This window comes from Syngnathus leptorhynchus, chromosome 1, assembly GCF_054491065.1.
Source record: "Syngnathus leptorhynchus isolate UIUO chromosome 1, UIUO_Slep, whole genome shotgun sequence".
Taxonomy (NCBI): domain Eukaryota; kingdom Metazoa; phylum Chordata; class Actinopteri; order Syngnathiformes; family Syngnathidae; genus Syngnathus; species Syngnathus leptorhynchus.
In genome coordinates this window covers 21482285-21504092 of record NC_141195.1, presented here as the reverse complement: position 1 = coordinate 21504092, position 21808 = coordinate 21482285, and the positions used below count along the sequence as shown (strand labels likewise).

At 43.9% G+C, this 21808-nt stretch overlaps 1 protein-coding gene across 3 annotated transcripts in view; it reads right to left on the bottom strand.

Moving 5' to 3' along the window:
- LOC147062666 (neuropilin-2-like) overlaps positions 1 to 21808 on the bottom strand; it is a 39975-nt gene that overhangs the window by 8308 nt on the left and 9859 nt on the right. For all 3 annotated transcript variants that reach the window (XM_085914116.1, XM_085914125.1, XM_085914134.1), the window contains exons 3-14: positions 20309 to 20490; positions 14300 to 14530; positions 13146 to 13301; positions 12686 to 12855; positions 11903 to 12058; positions 7600 to 7744; positions 6135 to 6310; positions 5536 to 5715; positions 5320 to 5464; positions 1946 to 2020; positions 1759 to 1863; positions 68 to 333 (exon numbers count right to left, since the gene is read on the bottom strand). In XM_085914116.1, coding sequence (XP_085770242.1) covers positions 68 to 333; positions 1759 to 1863; positions 1946 to 2020; positions 5320 to 5464; positions 5536 to 5715; positions 6135 to 6310; positions 7600 to 7744; positions 11903 to 12058; positions 12686 to 12855; positions 13146 to 13301; positions 14300 to 14530; positions 20309 to 20490 — 1987 coding nt within the window. The remainder of the gene's footprint in view (positions 1 to 67; positions 334 to 1758; positions 1864 to 1945; positions 2021 to 5319; positions 5465 to 5535; positions 5716 to 6134; positions 6311 to 7599; positions 7745 to 11902; positions 12059 to 12685; positions 12856 to 13145; positions 13302 to 14299; positions 14531 to 20308; positions 20491 to 21808) is intronic.

Sequence of the window (21808 nt, the reverse complement as noted above, 5' to 3'; positions counted from 1 at the left end):
GTGTGGCTACTTTTAGCTGCCTGCACGGCATGTGAAGCTCCCATAGAGTCAAGGAATGCATCGCTACCTGGTAGTCTTTAGGTGAACGAGGTAGAATAGTGCGGCCTTCCTTCCAGACTGGGCCCTGGTCATCTTTCAGGGTCCACAGGAGGGTCTCCTCATTGTGGTTGTCTCGCAGCAGGACCTTCAGGTGCCCCTGGGCTTCCCCCCACATTTGGTACGAAAAGAGGAGGCAGACAGGTCCCGTGTCGGCCGGCACTACGGGGCTGAGGAGGCGAGCTGGCTGCTGCTCTGTCTTTGGGCTGGCTTCCATATACAGGTGACTGTTGAGCTCTGGAAAACAACGGGTTCATGAATCATCTTGAAGCTTCATTTGCCCATCATTAGCATGTAGTACAAACAAACAAACAAACAAACAAACAAACAAACAAACAAACAAACAAACAAACAAACAAAAAATGGCATTAAAATGAATGGACGGTACTTTATTGTATTGTATTGTATTCCTTTCCGTTCCATTCAATTTTACGCTCATTGAGCTAAATGTTCACCATGTCTCATTCAGAGCTTGTAGATGTGAGGAGAAGATGGCTTGTGGGTCATGACAGAAACAAGGTATCAACAGTGATTTGTGGTGAAATAATGATCCTGTCTTGACTGGGATTTCAGACCTTTGACACCAGCGAAAAATTCAAAGGTTATGTGGTACCTGTGGATGGCTGGAAATGATTTATTGTGCATCAAAGACTCAACTTGGACTAATCTGAGGAGAACCCTGGAATGCTGCATTGAAAGACGTCACTTTGAAGCCCCGCGTCAGAGACAGCGTGGCGCTCAATAGGTCACACTGGAGCAAAATGTCCTCCCTTGAGATCAGATAGATCCCGGTACTATCCGGTGTTTGACAACAAAAAAAAACGTCTAATTCCCACCAGATGGAAACAACTAATTATTTCGTGATTGGGTTCATTTGGCCAGACCATTTGACCATCAACTTTAAAGTGTTATTTTTTTATTTATTTATGTTTTCCCTATGTTTATGTTTAAATATGTTCGAAATAAAGATAAGTTAAAAAAATAAATAAAAAATCTAAAAAAAACATGTATTCCACTTTATACAAAAGGCAATGCTTTAAAGAAAAAAAACAACTCAGTAATCTACAGCCTGTGTGATATGGCAAAACTTGCACTTTTGATCCACTGATATATAGAAAAGAGAGGGAAAAAGTGGTTGGAAATAGCACAACACACTTCCTGCAGTAGTAGATGGCTGTCATTGAATAATAGAGAGCTTTGGAATCTCCTCAACTGAGTTTTTTTTTTTTTTTTAACTGCTGCCGCCTCACATACAGTACAAGTGTTTGGGTGTGCGTTTCTTACACAAAGCAGCATGTCTAGCACACAAACGTCTAAGTTCATTTTCAATTGAAAACATTATCTTGGTCTAGGAGGAGTTGCATGGGGAGGAGAAAAAAAAAAACCATTTAATTGTAAGAAAGCCTATCTCGTCTCGACTCGGTGATAAATTCAATCCATTTGAGCGAGTGTGATTTTCTGTGACCAAATGGAATTTTTCCTCATAAACACTCTGGGCTAAATAGAAACATTGGGAGCGTTCAGTTACTCTGCTAAGCTACATCATGTTTGCTGTCGATTCCCCTGTCGACCTTTTGTCCATCAAAAGCTCACTACATGGAGACAACATCAACTTCCTTGACAGCTGAGCAGACAGAGGTGCTGACTGATGAGGACACTCACCATGGCTGTGTAGGGACCAGAGGAGGGGGGCGCTGGGGTCATGCACCCACCCGCAAAGACCGTGCTCAAAGTCACACACGCCATCGGTTGGTGAAGGGCTAGCCACTGTGGAGGAGAGAAGAGGACAACCGTGAGGTCCAACAAGCAGTGAGCTCCTTTTTTTTTTTTTAGCACAGTTTGGTGCTACCTGTGGTGGATGCAATGACAGTGGTAGTCTGAGCAGGAAGTGTGGGCGTCACCGTGTCTGCTGGTGTGGTGATTTCTGCAGGAACGAGAGGGTCATCAAACTCAACTTTAATTGGCGAGCATTTTGAAATAAATCAGGGCTTAATGGACTAACAGCAAATTGATGAATGGAATTTTCGCGTCACATTTTGGATAATGAAGGCGTTTTACATTTCTTGACGACTAATACATGAAAGATAACAATTTGTTGCCACCAACCAGCTCAAGTTTACAAGTGTGGACTAATACACCCCTTGGTGCTTGTTTCAACACATACATTTAAAAGTGAGAAAATGACAATTGAGAGCATTACAGTAGGCTGGCTATGTGGTAGATTATTTCTTGGCTGACACTTCTCAGCTTTGGTTGCCTGGCAACTGGTTCTGGCAAAGCAATGGTGTGGCACAAATGGAAAAAGATTTCTTTTATTTTTTTTTGCTATTCCTTGATGATCAGCTCCTTTGGTAAATCCATTATTTGAAGTCTGAGAAGTCTCATCCTTTTTGTCATTGTGTATAACACACACACATCGACAGGTGTCTCCCGACAGGTGACTGGGAGTCTGTGGCTCAATGACTAACATACATTATTGGTATGCCTGAAATTATTTCACACCCAATGAAAGAAACAAACTATAAAGCAAAGCAAACACCCTGAAAATAAATATGCTTACAATCTTACTCATTAGAACACACCACGTGTGCTGCACACGTGCTGAGCAGGCTGTGGGCAGAATGTAAAAAAAATCATGGTAACAGATGGGTCAAGTTGACAAGTGTATATAGTTGTTGGGGTGATGCCAATGTTTAAATCACGCGGCTTAAGCCCGGGAGAAGTTTCTAGTCTTGGTTTCTTATAGTGACTAGTCAGGACGTTCATAACAATATTTGAATTTTGTAGCCACAAAATTAGCCATACAGTCAGTACAGTTGTATAGAAAATTTGCAAAAAACCCATTTTCATTAATCTCTGAGATATTTATTTAACAGTAAAGTTCCCTGCAGTTATAGCTCATGTTGTCTCGCTTAACACCAATTAAAAGCCTCTTACTGACGCCGACTTTTCTTTCTGAATGACTTGCGACATCCTTGAATAACCATGAAAGGCACTGAGGGGAAGAAACGCAGCGTGACACACAATTGGTCTACTTCCCGTGAAAGGGACCGTGACCAATCCCCAACTGGCGAGATGGCTGACATGAAAGCGCCGTCGCAGCTGGCAAAGGCTTCTGCATTTATGTCCCCGTCCTTTATGCCAGTCATTAACCACCTAATGAGACACTTATCCGTCAGCGTGCTGAGACGTTACGGCAGGATGCTTCAAGAGTTTCCTTTTGCCTTTCCTGCTGTGGTTTGCTGTTTTTAATCAAGTGTAACTATTTGCTCCCTCAGGTTTAGGTGTGAGACCTTGAAATGAACTAAATGTCTGATTATTGCTGGTGAATAAATACACACATGCGTTTCAAAACACATCGAAGACAGTCTCGTAGCCCATTAAAATTCTCTCCATCTCCCGAGAGCACAGCACTTTCAAAGGTCACAGTGTAAATGTGTTGACCTTTCCCGGGTGACAGGAGTGTCATGGGCAATGGGAATAAGACCGACTTGTGCGATTGTGTGCCTGTGGATGTTTATGTGCAAAGAACGTGCCTGACCTGCCGAGTTGCTGATGAGAACAAGGAATATTTCACATACCGTACAAGTACAGTAAGTGCTTTGGAAAGTGACCTTCTTACACCTTCTGCAGGTGCAGCTGATGGTGCAAACCATCGTCATGCATGAGATGAGACAGTAACATTTGAAGCTGGACTTAAAGAGGACTGTAAATCGGTGCACCTGCTCGTGAGTTAACATCAGCAAGACTAAATCAGTTGGAATCTGATTTTTTCAGAAAAATATAATTAGCAGAGAATGGACAAAAGGTTTTGTCAACGCTTGGAACAATACGATGCAGTCTTGCAGGCATAAAAAAAACTTTTAAGCACACTACTGTGCCATATTTGCTAAGTGTGCTGTACAAGGACTGTTTTGTGACACTGGAAAAAAACGTCCATTTAAATATAACACAGCATTTGCTACTAAATTGTCATGAGACGATTAAAATAAACATTTACTTTTTTCCCCCGTCACCATCCCTAATTATGTTGTGATGCTGTGGCACCAGACATTTAATTTGCAGCGGTGCACCTGTAAGCAATGCAATCCTCCTCTCAGAATGAAATCACCCTCATGCATTTTGCATTTTGAGGTAGAGTACATTTGCAAAAGCACAGACCTACTATATATATGTGACTATATATAGTATATATGTGTGTGACGATATGAGGAGGATGAGAGGAAAAGACGTAAAAACATTATGAACCCACGCACATGGCCTCGGGGGAGGGAGTGCAACCATATGTTGGGATGGTGAAATGAATCTTATTTGACTTTTAGTATCACAGCTTTTACTACAAACTGCATCAGGAGTCAGGTATCAGGTTAAAAATACGAAATGTAGACCAAAACCTAGTCGCGCATAACCGAGGGTAGAAGTGAATCATAAAAAAATGGAAGATTTACAGACTGTCTTCAGTAGTTGGAACAAGGTGTGACCCTCAGTATTAGACAGGAGGTACGTTCCATTTATTTCTAAATTTGTGAGATGATCTATCTGTGCTGCATGTATCAAGCACAATATGAAAAAAAAAAAACACAACAGTCACACATGCAAGTTGAATGGGGCATGATGTCATATCTGTCATATCTGTGTTTGTCTCGCTGTGGTTTGCTTGATAAGGATGTTGTACGTATATGACATGCTTGGCTGTGTCGTCCTGTTCAGGCTCAGAGGGTGTGGTGAACATTGAAAGTCCATATGTGTGCCTGTGCAAGAAGATGTATGAGTATGTATCAATGTGAGTGTGTGTGTGTGTGTGTGTGTGTGTGTGTGTGTGTGTGTGTGTGTGTGTGTGTGTGTGTGTGTGTGTGTGCCACACACATCTGGAAAACAGACTATGCTCAAAATTCTCTCTGGGGATGCATTCCTGTAACACAAACCTCGTCCACTCCCTTGTGGTAACAGCACATGTTTCTGGAAGCTTGCAGAATAGTCATATTTTCCAGGTGAAATAATTTCAAAACATATCAAGCTGAAACACTTTTGTGCTGGCTCTTCAAATCTGCAATGTTTCGGTCTTTCTTTCTCAGACAGACTATTGTCGGAAGCACCTTCCCTAAGGTCCATTTTGCTTAGATGGTCCAAACCTCGGTCACTAAACCTTATTTAGCGTAAATAATAAACCACAACCTTGTCTCATATTTCACATCCAAGTTACAGAGCCGTAGAATGTCCTACCTGGAAGGTCACAGCCAAGTATTTCCACTCTCATCCCAATCCCTGCTGGAGACCACCGCTCAGGGTACAGTCTGACGAACTGGGCCACCGTCTCCTCAAAGTGACGCAGCTCTGGGGTGTCGTAGTGTGTGTTACCCTCGAAAAGCTGCAAGAGATAAACACGCTGGTTACACAAAGTGGAACTTTCAACAAACATACAACATCCACCCGGCTCACCTTGGGCAGGCTGGTCTTTTTGTCCATGATGAAATTCCATTCCTTTCCATTCAGGCTATATGCAACTTTGTACTTCCTCACAAAAGCCCGGTTCTCCGTGGTTCCTCCACTTGCTGCATCTCCCCCCCTTGCTCCCTGGGTGATGATTCCACGCACTGTTTTGGGCACACCGAGGTCCACCTAGAAGCAATCAACAATAAAATAGAAAAACATGATTTTATGGTTCAAAGCAGCTTGTAGAATTATCCCTACCGAGAAGATTTCATTGTAGTGTTTGTTTGCTAGTGAACAAGAAAAAGCAAAAATGTCTTAACCAATACCGACAAAAGACATTTGAGAGAAACCTGTTACATTTTTGAGTCAGATGTAATGATGGGCAAATGAAGCTTCAAGATGATTCATGAGCCTGTTGTTGTGTTTACTTAGACCTCTAGATGGCATTCTGTTCACCGAAGAGCTGAAAACCCACCGACTTGCCATTTCTTAAAACCCTCACTTTAAACCAACATTGCCACCGAGAGGAGCCAAAGAATACAACAACTGCTTCATGAAGCTTCATTTTCCCATCACTAGATAAAAGGGGAATTCAGTACTCATACCTGAAGCCACTCCTCCCCAGCAAGGGGCTGTGAAGGTGAGGGGAACCAGCCAGAGCGACTGGCCACCAACCGGGCTGTGCTGGGGTTCCACATCATGTCCCTGCTGGAGGAGGCCGAGATCTGGTTGTCTGGCAGCAGGCCGGAGAGCAGGCCCTGCAGCCTGGAGCACGGAGCATCTGCGGCCATTGAGCAAAACAGGACAATATGTTTTAATTCACCTCATAAATGAACAGACACGTCTGAGTCTTTGACTTGATGCGCACATTCGCGTATTTCCCGCTGGGAGTTGTTAAGCTCCACCACATCATAGCATGACTGACCACAAACCACTATGGAGTGAAGACTGGAGCAAAGGCCAAGAGAGTTAGCGAGAAATAGAGATGCTCCTACTCCATACAATTAGTTTTATGCCAGTGGGATGAGTGCATGTGTTGATGCGAACTATTAGACATACAGTGAATACAATACACCCGTAGGAACGAAACAACTTCAGATGTTGGCTGCTGAAAGATGCTGCAAGCGAGAGAGAAATGAGGCGGGGATGATAGCTTGGGTATGCTGGAATGACACTTAGGCAGTCAAAAGCGGCAGGAGAGGGAAGGCAAGACCGAGGCCACCATCCAAGAGGAGGAAGAGGAGGAGAAACAGGAAGAGAGAAAGGGCCGCCGGAGGAAGGAAGGGAGACGTTGGTTGTGCTGACAGTTTGAGAGAGCACAGATCAAAATTTCATGCTCTTATGTCATGCAAAGGCTGAAGAAATTATTTAGGAAAGGCTCAGGGATTGAAAAAGCGCGTGTGTATACATCAAAAGGTGTGCCGCGACATTTAGAAACGATGAGCGTTTGGATGTACTTGTTCTGTGACGCTAATAGTTACTTCACTTGCAGTGGTGAGCAGTGGAATTGGATCACTGTGGACGCCGAGGCATTCATGAAAGATTGATCGCTACTTATTCCCTGATCGGGTACACTCAGGGATCAAAGAGGACGCATCAAAAAACTGTCTAAAACCATGAGAAGGAAAACGGAGGGGGAGCGTGAACTCAGAGTCAATGTGGGAGAAGCAAATGACACAAGTGAAGACTGGAAGGGGAAATAGGAAAAACATTTTACTTTTATTAGCCTGAGGCGAGCTATGTTTAAAATATAGCACGGGGAGTGTGAGACAGTCTAAATGTGTGCAAGTCTTCCGGCTTTCTACGGTTGAGGGAATTCTTTTTTCCGTTTAAGTTGATTTTATTGTATATTTAGTTACACTTTCTTTCTGAAGGCAAGACACCATTTTGATGTGTCACTCAGTAAAGCTTTGCACAGGTCAAACATCACCAGAAAAAGTGAGGAAAAAAAAGAAAAAGACGTGTCATGTTATGTTTTCCATGCACAATCACGTGATGCACTTGAAGCTATTTGCCATCGCATTGAAGCAGCTACGCGAACAATAGAACCTTATGTTGTCTTTTACACACCTGTAATCTGGCATCCATAAAGCTCAAAGCGCAGGGCGATGCCGTTACGCCACGTTTGTGGTCTGATACGCACAAATCGGGCCAAAACGGGCTGCGGTACGCGATTGAGCACCACTTCGGCAGGATCCGTATTGGCATGGAATACCTGTGAAGAAAGGTAAAGAGGTTGCTGAATGTGCGCAGCCTTATGCGGGTTTGCCTTATCTGTCCTTTCCTCACACTTCACCGCACAACGAATGGCTTCGCTTGGCTTCAGAAACACACACACACACACACACACACACACACACACACACACACACACACACACACACACACACACACACACACACACACACACACACACACACAGAGGCAGGCCAACACAGCGGAGACAACCCAAACATGGATCCGATGTCACCGCCCCAGCTGTCATTGTGTTTTGGGGTCAAAGGTTTGTCTCTCAGAGGCTGGGAAAGCCAGAGGATAGATGAGGGTTGATGATCTGAGAGGGACCCATTCACACATACATGCACAAGCTCCCACACACCTCTGGCTGTGCGAGAGACATGACCTGACATGACCAAACATGATTGGCCATTAAGTACAGGAAGTGGGCTCAGGTGGGCAGGATGTGATGAGGTATCCAAGCCATCCCAGAGCATCAACATTCCCCTCTCCTCGAGGAACATTCCCTCCCTCCCTCTATTGGGTCTTTTGTGGCAGAACACGCCTGCAGGGGCGAGAGGGCAAAAGTAACCCACATGCTCGGGTTACTTCCTGTTTTGGGAGTAAAAAAAAAGAGTCCCGAGATGCTCAAGGGGGCATTTTATGTTGACTTTCATTGACAGACAGGCACAAATCTTCCCTTCGGAGGACCACTTCCTCTTTCCTATGACACTTCCTCTTTTTGCAATTACGCATTTCTCACCACTAAAGGAAACCATATGCGAGGAAGTTTAGCTGAAAAGTGTCATTTATGTCGTTGCGTTGTGGCCGAGCATCACAATAGAAAAGGGTAATAAGAAACCAATATGATTGAAAGCGACTATAAAAACATCACCATGCTGGTGGGAAGTGATCCATTTGCAATATTCTTTTTCTGGCATATGCCTCTCAGAGTCAAAGGACATATGATAGGACTTCAATATGTTACTCAAGGGTTTTATTTGATTTCGGGCATGGCTTGATTTAATCAAGCGGGGCAGTGGTTATACAAAGCAGTCGGTGTTTGAAGAGAAAAGTGAACTATCTATGCTGAGTCTGCTGCTGGATGGATGACCGGCAACCGTCGTGTTTACCTAAGAGGCCAAACAGTGGATGTGAGCTCTTATGGGGGTTATACAAACACCCACACACCCTTACACAATGGCAATGTCTTTGCCGCTTCCAGAAATTTGGAAAGACAAGAAAAACTAAATATGATGACAGGGATGAGACGTCTTCAGATGAATACTTGAAAGCTGATCATGTGAATCAAGTGTGTTGGACAATTGTAAAACATGCAGGATAGCTTCTCTCGAAGACCGGAGTTGCCCACCTAGGAGGATGTTTTTGTCGGCCATGGATCGAGAATAAACATTTAACCAAGGGCGTTTTCCTGCATGTGGGTGCTTGCACCACCATCATGTCACCAGTTTTGAGGCGGAGTATGCTGACCGCTGAGATAAAAACTTGGGCTGCACAATGAGCAGCTTTATTACTGGGACAGGAAACAAACTATCACAGTATTAAATGGCAAATTAGCTGGAATTCAAACCTTAAATATGAATCATGAGAATCTTTCATAATGTGGAAATGATAATGGGACAGCAGACTTGAGACCAAAAAGGGATCCAAAATTCTTACCATATTTACTGACCATATCTAGGATTTATTTTTTTGCCTTTCCATATAGGCTAGGCATCAAGATATTACATTACCATGGACTAATTGACCCAGTTAGACAAATTAACTCTCAAGACAAGACAACCTCAGAAAAGAGGAGGAGACGGGGGGGGGGGGGGGGTGAATGCAAGACAATAGCGGTTCAGTTTCCTCCACTTCCTCCTGTCTATTGTCGCAGCACCCGACCCCAGTGCTTCAAAGGTTAAAGGTCGTTGCCTCTGGGAAGCAGATGGTTGCTCATAGGCTAACTTGTTGATGGTGCTGTCATTTTTTTTAAAAGAAGCTTCTTCAGAGACGGAAAAATTACGTTTAAAATGCTTCGCTCTAATCTGCCTGACGACTGGGGTGCGGTTCCTGCTTGTGTCACATGCAGGCGAGATGAGTTGAATAATTAAAGCGGCCATGTTGTGTCTCCTGGAATGGAGAGTCATGAAAATATAACGAAGCGCCGAAGCTCAGCGTATAAACACATACTCAGCGGCCAGACTGGGTGTGGACCACGGGTATTTAACTATTGATGACCTTTGTCAAAAACAAGGTCACGACGGGAGGCGTGCGTCTGTTTGTGTGTCTTGTGTAGCCTTTGAAGATCAACTATTATGGGCCAAACAATCATGTGCATCTCAAAGTGACGTCAATTCACAAAATGTTGTTAGCGCTCTAGAAAATGCTGTCTTTGTATCTTAATTCATTTACCATTCCTCTCACTTGTGAGCCTGCCTGGCCTCAGCAGTGCTCTCCTCGAAGCTGAGTACACCACAGGGAGCCCGCGGCTAGCTCTGCACAACACATTATCGAACCGATATTTCATTCATTTGTTCCCCACCCCATCTTTCTTTGTCAATACAGTGCTCACGAGTGCCTTCTCAGCTTCCTTCTGCCCCCATTTGTTTCCTTTTTCTCAAGCCTGTGCGGCCATGACCTCTACTCCTATCCCTTCCTCCATCTTTCTATGAAGATGTTGACAGCAAGAACTGGTTCCAGCTGGCTGCTTGCTGCTCTGGGCCTTGAGATAGACTGAGTGCATGTTACGCACACGCAAGTATGTCAATGTATGTGTTAGAGAGCAATACGTAGGTTAACATCTCAAGGATTGAGATGAATGTGTGAATGAGGTCATTTTGAATCACCACGTCACATGGGGGTGTCAGCTGGACAATTTATTGCACGTACACAAACATACGCAACTGTGCACTTGTGCAAGCCTCCAAAACCACAATCTGCTCTTGAGCGCCATATTAAATGACAATTACAGAAGTAAAATCCTCGTCATTACAGGACCCCCTGACAGAAAATGAGCTTCAACCACTTAAGGGCTCTTTGGAGGGGACTTAGGACGGCTAACCGGGAGTTTGCACTACGTGGATGATGGATTAGCAGTCACAGTAGATTTGACTGTGGCCCACAAGGACGGCGGGAAAAACCTGGCTAGTGAGCACAGTCAAAAGTGCTGCTTCAGTCAAATCATTGTTTGCCACCATTTTATTTTATTCCTCTCATTAAACCTAAGAAAAATATAATCAGGTCATTTATGGAGGCTCAGAAGGAGGCGACTGTCTCTAGAAAGGGTGATAAGACAGAGCTTATGTAAACGCGGAGTGCATTGAAGGAGTTCTAACAAACTGCACAGATGTTGCTTCTTTTAAAGTCAAATCTACGTTTCACTCCATAATCTCCACATCCGATACCCCCCACCAATCCCACCCAAACTAATCAGTGGCCAGCGCAGAAGGGGTCTACGTTGTTAAATGTGTGTGCGCGTGTGTCGGTGGATTAACCCTTCCACGGGGCCACCATCCCCCTCACTACCATTTTCCCACTTAAAATCCACGGTGACCTCAACCCAGATATAAGGAACGGACACCAATGTGCCATGACAACAACATCCTGCACTGTAAATACATTTATACATAAACTTGGAGTATACGCGAGTGTGGAAATGTGGAAATGATTAGCGATAACACGCCCAGAAGAAGGGCACACAAAGGACTCCATTGTACTTGTCTTATCTCTCCATCTCTTGGTCCCTCTATATTTTCCTCTTTCCCATCACATTTTTTTTTTGCCACATGACCAATGTCATGATTCGGGTATTCAAGCTCTAGGAGTGTCAATGACTGTTTTACTCTTGAAGACAGGCTCTGTTTCCACCAAGAAGTATGTTTCAGTTTCCACCAAGAAGTATGTTTCAGTTTCACGGGCCGTATCAGAAAATATAGCAGAAATCCGAGCAGAAAATTGACAGCTGAAAATTATTAATGTCCATCCATCCGTCCATCCATCCATCCGTCCATCCATCCATCCATCCATCCATCCATCCATCCATCCATCCATCCATCCATCCATCCATCCATCCATCCATCCATCCATATCCAAGTCTATCAATTTCCAGATTGTAAAATGGCCACAAAAGGGTCATTTGTGTATGTGGCTGTACCTTGTGGTTCTTGCCGTGGCGATAGATCATCCAGTCCTCCCCGTTGGTGCTGACCTCTAGCTTGAAAGTGGTGACGTAGTAAGATTTTTGTGTCTCTTTCGAAATGGCTCCCTGGGTGGCAATCCCCGTCAACACTTTCAGGAAGTGAAGATCAACCTTGAATTAAGAGAACACTGAATATAAAATACATTATGTTTTCTTAACAGAGAATGAGAGATGTCAGAGGAAAATCTAGTGCACAGGATTGACGTAGTTAACCAAGAGAACCGGCTTCTGTTTATATTTGTCATGCGGACGGACAACTTCGGATTGTCGCCGTGCGGGAAACTGAGGTGGCGCTCGTATCTGAGCAATGCCGTGTGTAAATGAAGAAGAACATTAGAAGTTAAGATCAATAGTGTAATATCTGAATGGGGATGCTCTGAAGCCTCTTCATCCATCACACCGCTCTTGCCTGCACAAGTGCATGAATATAAATATACTGTATATAATATGATTGCGTGAGACGAGCGATAGGAGCACTTCCTTATCATTTCTTTGCAGTTTCTTGAATGCCACTCCTGCTTCGTACATTTATATCAATAAGACATACTGTATTTCTAGTTTGTGTTTTCGTTGCCTTTTTGGAGGGTTCTGAACAAGCAGTACTAGGTGATTATACATGAAGATGTAAATTTTTTAACTAATAGGATTATTCGCCCTCGGTGGCAGAGAGAGGCCTGTGCGTCAAATCACTGCATTTTGCCAATAAAATTCTGCACATGGAAAGGTATATTGCCAGACCTGGATGAACTCTTTGTTGCTGTCTTCTGAGGGCGTCCAGGCGTTGTCGTGGTTGTTGAGTCGAGCTTGACGCGGCAACCAGCGGTTGTCGTAGAAGCTTGTAGAGGCGCTGATCTGGTCATCACTGATCTTCCCCGACTCCATACCGAGCGGCAAGCTACAGTGAAACGCTAGCAAAGAAAACAAAATGGGGATTTAGCTGTCATGAAATAGAATAGATGACGAGGACGAGACGTAGCAGATTAATAAGTCTGTAAAGCCACAGAGAGACAATACGCAAACAGAGTCAGAAGAAGTCAATTGAGGTAGTGTTGATTTGAATTTGAAGAAAAAAAATGCCGGCCAATCCTCACAAGTGGAGAGTTGCAAAAAAAAAATGAGTATTGGAAGATGAAGTTTCATAATAGCAGGTAAACACACAGACTAAGCATACCACACACAGGCACAAAAAGTCACTCACAGTCTCTGACTTCTTTACGAGTCATGTTGTATCGAGCAGAGAAACCATCTTTGGCCACTGCCATGTCAGTGTGGAAGGAAAGAGACAGCAGGCCAGAGGACGACTGAATCTCTGGAGGAATCTTCGTGCCACAGTACCGCCCGATTAGCGGCGACACTGCAGATAAACAAATCCAGTTAGTCAGCAAGTACAGACCTTTCATTGATTTAAAAAAAAAACACTGTCACTTGTATTTTATTGTTTATTGGTGCTTTGGGGATATACTACAGATAAAATCAACTTTTATTCTGCTAAGCGATAGCTAATGACTTGCCGCCATCCCTACACCCACTACAAGCGCCTTCCTCTTGATTCCCTCTTCTTGCCTCAGTCCATCTGTGTGTCTTAGCTAGAGCCCAGCAGGGGGGACGCGAATCCCCGCCTTAATGCAAGCTGCTCTGGGATCAACCTCATGCACGTGCACACCAAACCGGTGAGGATTACAGTAGTCTCGAGACGTGATTCCCTCGCCGGACGGCAAATTCCTCACCCTTCCCTCTTAGTCTGCCAAGACCCTTTCTTGCCTCACTCCAACTGGGCTACGGTTTTAATTTACTCTCTGAATATCTGTGACGACCTGAGCTTCCAAATTCAAGTTGATACATAATTGAAAAATTATATCCATTTTTTAGAACGCAAAAAAGGAATTATTCGAGCAAAGCGCTCCTCAAATATCTTTTGGAAAAAAATGGGAATAGAAGACAAATGGAGTGTGAGGTGCAAAAGCACCATTTAGTCATGCCAATGTGGTTTTCATCACTGATACGGCAGCAATTACTCTATGGAAGCGCTTTATGACAACTCTTTTGGGGTTGCTATTTCCTGACATTCTTCACTGCAGCCAAATCCCGACACTCGCTCTCATCCGGGGGAGGAAGGAAACATAAGGTGATAAGGAGTAAGGACATTGAGGGGCATGAGAAAGGGCTGCTCCTTTGGGGTGAACTACAGTAATGCTTCCTATATGTAACCCAAAGGAACGAGAGGCGAGGCTCCAGTACACATCAAAGCGAGCGCTTCCTGACAGAATGTCCACGTGGGAATGCACCAATGGCGTGCGTTTGCAGCGTGGAAATCAGAATTTTCACTTTACAAGCATCTGTGCGCACGGTTACCTTGGGGCAAGCCGTCCCAAACGTCCAACCAGTCGTATTTGCAGTCGCCCTCTCCCACCAACAGCGGGTCGTTCTCCAGGTCAAAGGTAAGGAACGTGAGGCTGATTTCCATATCGGCCGGAGCAATGATCATGTACGAGCACTCCAGATTGTGGGGGTATTTGTCAGGGAAGCCCGGTGACTCGATCATACCGGAGCTGCTGGTGAAGTTACGGAAGCAGAATTCTGACCCTGAGATGAGACAAAGATGAGAAGAAGCCGTCTGTCATAAAAAGAACATACAGATCAGACAAGAGCAATGGATCAAACGGGAGAAACATCTGACTTGCAGATGAACTTCATCACTGACATTTTAAGAGTTTGTCCGACGTTACGTACGACATGAAAACAACCGCCCCGCCCCCTCCGACCGGCGTCCAAACCTGCCAATCATAAGCGCTTTGACATGGCATCGTGCTGTTTTCAGCAGCTTTTGGATCCTAAAAAACAATCATATTGCTTCAAGATGTGAACAAAGATCTGTTCCTCATTCCGAACCTTGAAAGCTTCCAGGCAAATGTGCTTTTTTAAAGGAGGTAATTTGACACGCATGGTTTTAGGCTCAGCTTTTGAGGACCTTAGCAGTGCCACTGACTTTTGAGCTTCTCTAAGTCAAAGTCAAAGTCTGCTTTATTGTCAATTTCTTCACATGTCAAGACACACAAAGAGATCGAAATTTCGTATCCCACGGCGACAAGAAATACGTATTACATGTTATCTAATTACTATGTATATCTATATATGATATTATATCGGCTTTTGCATACGTTCAAAATAAATGTTCTCAAATGCTCTCCCTGTACTCTCTCGCTCTCTCTCTCTCTGGGGCTCTCCCTTTCCTCGTGAAGTCAAACATACCACAGACCTCGTGTAATGGCTCTAAGTGAGCCCTTTGCGGCAGCTCCTCATTAGCTATTCAGATTTATGCAGTGTGGCTCACCTTGAGCGTCTGCAGCCCATCGGGCCCTTCCAGTGTTTGTGGAAGTTCGCCTATATTGATATATTTTTCCAACACTTATTATTTGGTTGCATTAATGTAACTAGATCAAAGTTGATGAGTGAAATTGAAGATTTTTCTTCATTGTGTTTCATCAACTCGTGGATCACAAAACAGAGGTGAGGTTCTTACCAAACCAGCGAGTTAACAGCCAAATCCAAATGTACAAAACCAGAATCAGGAGCTCAGACATGTTAAGCGCACATTCCTACAGCAGCATTCCAACAAGGCAAGAGTCTTTATTATCAGGCAGACCAATAAAAGCAAGCTGGCTGCCTGCTCCCGTCTGCACTTGATAATGGCAGAGGACCCAACTTATTTAGCCCTGGGACAAGACCAAAATGATATTCTCTGCTTTTCACTGTTACCGACTGCACTTGATGCAAAATGTATCGATGACTAATCTAGAGACATATAAAGTCATTGCGTCATGGCGTCCTATACTTTTTCCAAGCTGTTTCAGACATCATGGATGTGATATCTAGAAATTCTGAAGGTCGTCGACATTCAAGGCCCACACACCATGCATAAACACACACCACAGAGCATATTAAAAGCCATCCATCTATCTCCCACTTATCTGGGGTCAGTTCCTTGGGACAGCAGCATAAGCAGACAAGCTCGGACTTTAGTTTGGCTCTTCCTGGGCTATTTGAGCCCCTCCTGCATGTCTGAGCTTCACACCCTTTCTCAAAGGGAGAGCCCAAACAAAAAGGAAACCTCTTTTGGCCACTTCTGCGATCTTTTTATTTTTTTTGGGGCCAATACCCACGACGGACCAATGCACCATTCCACAGATGGGACAAAAATCACACTGTTCTTTTTGAACCGGATGCTTCTTTCTCTCCGAAACCACCTGAATAGATCTTATCAGGGAGACTCAGGAGCGTGATGTTCCTTTGGTAAGAACACACCCTCCCACCGTCCCTGATGTCCATGCCATGCTGCGGTGGCATGTCAACTGACAAAGAGACAAACAAACACAATTTAGGTAATTGTCACCATAATGCGTGATTGCAAGATTCTTATGTGTGAGTCACATTTTATTTGATCTTGTTTTTCAGTTTTATTAACATGCTTGCATTTTCTTTTTTTTTTTTGCCACGGGCTTTTATTTTTTTTGTCTCTTTGCATGTGTGGCATGTGAGGTGAGTGCGTGACAGCTTCTCAGCATGTGTGAGACCTAGTAACACAGTAGCCTTGTTTCTTACTGGGTCACAAATCAGCAGTCTGGACTCGCGAAAACTTCAATGTGAGCACAGCTTGACTCCATGTCTCCGAGCCACGGCGCGCCACCGCGTTTGCGTTTTCCAGACGATGTGCACCAACTGGCCATACTTGGTTGTCTTTTTTTCTTTTGCATGCTTGTGAAGAGGTCACGTATGCACGAGTGCTTTCTCCTTTTCGTTAGTGCTCATTAGTCACGGTGTGTGAGCACGCCAAAAACAAGTCTCGGAACCTCCCTCCATCACCTCGTGCGCACATGTTTAACCAATACAAGCTCCTTCTCGGCGTGAGCTGTCATTGGTTAGAAAGGAGGGGGGGTCACGCTGCACGTCTGTGTGAGCCTGAAATAGGGGCGAGAGCTTGAGTTGCTGGGTAAAATCCACAAAGTTTTGCCCCTTGATTCAACCCATCGTCTGGTCTGTCTGCGCTCTCGTCGTCTTGACTTCTGTCTGGCGTCTCGCCGCTTCAGCGCACAGATCCTGCCGAGGATTCACCTACACGCTCGCCTCAGTGTCTTGTATCACAACTGCATCCGCCTGCTTGTCTGACACTTGTCAATCACTCAGACAGTTTCTCATGTAACTTAGCCTGACCTACAGGAACTCGTTCATTGTAAAAACGCGTTAGGTGAACTCCAAATTTCAAGGCTATAAACCTCTATAACATTTTAAGTTGGGCAATTCAACTAAATTTTTTATATTTTGCTGTTGTGAAGATTGGCTTTCTTACACTTCACAACAAAAAGTAAATAAAAAATTCAAAAATGAATGTCTCTTTGCTTTGTTGCGCTAAATGTCAGTAATTTATTCTCAAAAGCTTTACCAACTGAAATGAAACTTTTATTTCTTCTTCTGAGCTTTTTATTTTGTTACAAATGCACCTTATTGTGTCTCGGGGAAGTCAAGAGTGCGAGTCGATCAGCCATATACTGTTGCAGCACAGCGTTATTGTCGGGGGGGGGGGGGGGGGGGGGCGGGGATGACCTCCAATCAATGTGAAGACATCAGAAATACATTCACATGATGTGTTAGGGCGAATGGGGGGTTTCCAGCCTCTGGCAGCACTCCCACCGAGACCCCGCACATGTCTCGGCAGCGGTCGCCAATGGTCACAGAAGGGACCTCGTACCCTCAAGTGCCCCCCGCTTTGCCTTCAACTCAGGATTGGCTCTGACATGTACGGCCCCATACTACTCTAGTAGTTGGGCTTGGGGGAAGCGGGAAAATCGGGCTTTACTGGTAAGTCTGCCTCCAGTAGCCACGGTAACAGCATCAACGGCACGTGACTGAGTGAGGATGGACGAATGATGATGGGGTGTTGGGGGAGGGGGTAGTCTCAGATGAATAAAGGGTTAAGCACGCACCAGTGAGAGTAAAGTAGGCCACAACAATATGGGCATGGGGGGCTTGGAGGTGAGGGGGCGGGAACGCACGCTTTCACCGTATACCATTTAGGTGAAGACAGTGGGGATTGGGAGGATGTTTTTGGGTGGGATATTTTTTGGAAGTGGTCGAATTTGTGGGTGTCATGGTGGAGGTGAAGCCAATTGGGTACTCCCACGCCTCCTACATGAAAAGCACAAGCAAACACACATGCATGCACATGTTGACACAAACAATCCAACGCTCCCTGGAGTAGTTACACTCATCGCTTATGTAACAAGGTTGAATGAGCCAAACAAAAACAAGTCAGTTGTCCGATCTAGCTCAACACACATGTGTGCTCAAACACTCACACATGTGAGTGTCTGGTCCTTGGAAGCAATGCGTCGAGGTCGGCCTGAGCCCTGAGCTGTGCTGTCACATAGACACACAAACACACGCGTTCTGAAACACATTTAATTGTCTACTGAGATCTTGATCTGTAAAAAGACACGCCCTTTAACAACACAGGCACATCAAAGAGCCTTAAAACCGATTACAGAGTGATTCCAAATCTTCTGATATTTTTCTTTCAAATATGCCTCACTCGCAATTGCAGGTTCTAAAAAGGTAATGTTGCACAAGACAACTGTAATCACATATGGGGAACATTGAAATATGATTACTTTCACCCTGGTGAATAAACGTGTCAGTTGGGAAATGGTGTGTGTGTGTGTGTGTGTGTGTGTGTGTGTGTGTGTGTGTGTGTGTGTGTGTGTGTGTGTGTGTGTGTGTTTGTGTGTGCGTATGTTTGCTGCCTCATCCTGCTGCTTGAAGACAAACACCTATGATGATGAAAGTGCTGCAATTAAACACATCCTAAATCCTCCTCATCATTATAATCATCATCAGTCAGTCTTCATAATATCCTTTCATGACTATTCATCCAACAGTCTGTCAATTTCACTCCTCGCAATTTCTATTGTTACGCATTTATCTGTCACTCCGCCCACACATGAGGCTCGTATCATGCCGAGTGGAAACACCCACACGTGCAGCTTGTATGTTGCACGTCTGCTGAATGCTACAAATGTATGCTACAATCTTGTTACAACCATGGAAATACTATGTCAGTGTTTAAGACTGGATTGACACGTTCAAGGATGTATTTCCACTATCATGCATACTTCATTTCAAGTCACACATTATCTCATATGGCTGATGAACCACATGAAAGAATGTGAATGCGCAGACGCCCTTGCACGAATAGATAATTTCATATTCATCCCCAAGCACTGACGACACAGAAGAAAACAATAATACATTAATGATAAAAACACTTAAGATACTGTTTAGTTAGCCTAGCCTGACTTTTGGAATAATTAATTAAGGGTAACCTGAACATTATTCCATAGACCGCCATAGGCAATTATTTTGTTTACTGCATTTTCCAACACAGCTCTCATTTACTGTAATTTTAATCGGAATTGTGTAATTGTGGCAATTGTGACATTTGAAAGCAATAATATTGAAACAATGACATTTGAATCATGTTTTTAAAGTACCAAAATGTAATACTTGAGCATATGTACATGTATAGTGACAGAAAAAATACTTTAGTAGAATTTAAAGTCACCCTGGAGAATATAACTTGAGTAGAAGTTTCAAAGTAGCTATGTGAAATTTTCTGTATCTCAATGTTGTTGTTTTTTTACATTATATGTTCTTCAAAATATTCCAAACGTGATTTATATTTTTATATTTTTTTTGCCATTTAACTTTAATTCTTATTTATTTGGTTTACTTCGATGTTGTATTAGTAAAATATTTGCACTACGCTACATTACAAGCCAACTTGTGAACAAAGTACCATTTCAGGTATCTGGCTCAGTGACATGTCTCAAAAGCTTCTAACATGCACGAGGTGACAACTAAATTCAGCATTTTGAAGTTTGTGCTGGCTACTTTAATCCTGACAGGCTTTTAGAATTCATAAGTGCTTTCAGGGAGGAAATATTTGGTTCAAATGGCACCACCTAAAACGTCAAGTCAAATCAACTCACTTGAACATAAATCCTTCAGCTGCCTCAAGGCCACCTGACCATTTCACCTCCTCGCACTCACAACGCACACACACCAACCACAAAAGCACACACTCAAACTGCACTTCACCTTGTGCACTTGAGCGGCCTTCACCAAATTCCATTTGAGCGCCTGCTCGTCCCCATCAATTTCCTTGCCTCAGCCTTTGCCCATAAACCTTTGACCTGAGGAGGTCCGCCTCCAAGAAGCCCCCCCTCACTCCTTCCACTTTTCCATTCCCCAAGAGGAAATGGATTTCGCTTCAATTAAGCAAGCATTCCTTAGTGACAGCGGACCGCTCACCTGTTTTAAAGATTTCATAGCGCAGAGAGAAGCCAGCTCCTTGGTGAGCGTAGTCCGACACAAATCGTATCTGGAGGGAGGGACCCGAAGATATGATTGGCGCCGGGGCGATGTTGCTGCAGTGACGACCCAGGACGTCAGCATTTTCCGAAGTCCCGTCTCGGATTTCAATGAAGTCGTACCTGAGTTTGAAAAAAGGAGGGTTGGAGTGAAAAGAGGAGAGGTTAATTGTTTTCTTGACCTGGGACACAGCATTATTATGACAGGAAGGAGATGAGAGAGCACTGTGAAGGAGATATAAAGAAATTATTGAGTTACGGAATGAACACTGCTGATAAAACATAGACAGGTGTGAAAAAATTTACAGTCCTGGCATCAGCCTTCAGACAGAATTGAGAAAAAACATTCAGGAGCACGACAAGCAGGGCAAGATAGAAGTAATTATATTAGCCACGGCCTCGGCTCTTGGTCAACAAGTCTCAGCTGCTTCAGACGCGCTGCCTTCATTTTATTCTTCAAGTCATACCAGACAACCCTGGAAAACCCCATGGTGGAAAAACAAGTAGCTGGAATCATCATTTTCTTAACCCCTCTGCTCCACTCTGGGTTAGATAACACAGGAATACTCTGATTGCACTTTTGCTGACTTTGATTAGAAGTGAGGGGAGTAACTTACTGAATGCTGAAGTACTATGTCTGCCTGGGATAGACGGAATTAGGGTGAGGGTCTCCATTCCACGAGTAAAGCTTTCGGTTTTGGTACATTTAACTTATATGACTTTATTAATGCTTGTGCTCATCAAAAATCCCCTGTTGCTTTGGCTTGCGGCACAAACCCTCCAAGGTCATTTATTTATTTATTTATTTATTTATTTATTTCTAGGAGTGAGGAAAAATTGACATTTTTGTAAAAGCCATTTTACTTGTGGACAGAGCTTGAGCGAAGTGATGCATGTTGGGTAATTCCTTAAAATGGGTGGTGGTTGATGCTTTGGAAAGAAAATGGGTAGGGGCATTATCAGCAAAGGGGATTAAGAAAAGGGAAAATTAGGATGAATAAAGCTTAAGACGCTTCACATGTTTGGGCTCACAGTTCACTGTGATCTTTGACCTGCCAGTTGACCCTGAACAAAAAAAGCTAATTCTGAGGGGTCAAGACAGAGTCCACCTGGACCATCTCAAATTAGTTAGCTCTTTTTGGTCTCTGCTTGTGATTACATAAAGACAATTACACACAGACACACACACACACATACACAAACACACACAAGCAGGATGACATCACTCAGATGCAGTCACGAGTTCATGTTTGAATTATGCAAATATTGCACAGGCCAGTCAGAGGAATCATTTTCTATTTCTCCTCTTTTGAGTGTTGCTTCAAGTAAACCTTTCCAGATCAAAATATGAAGCCGACAAGAGGGGAATCCTCCCAACTGCTGTTGCAATGGTTGCAAACTGTGAGAAATAACATTTGGACACAATACCTCGTCTCTCAAT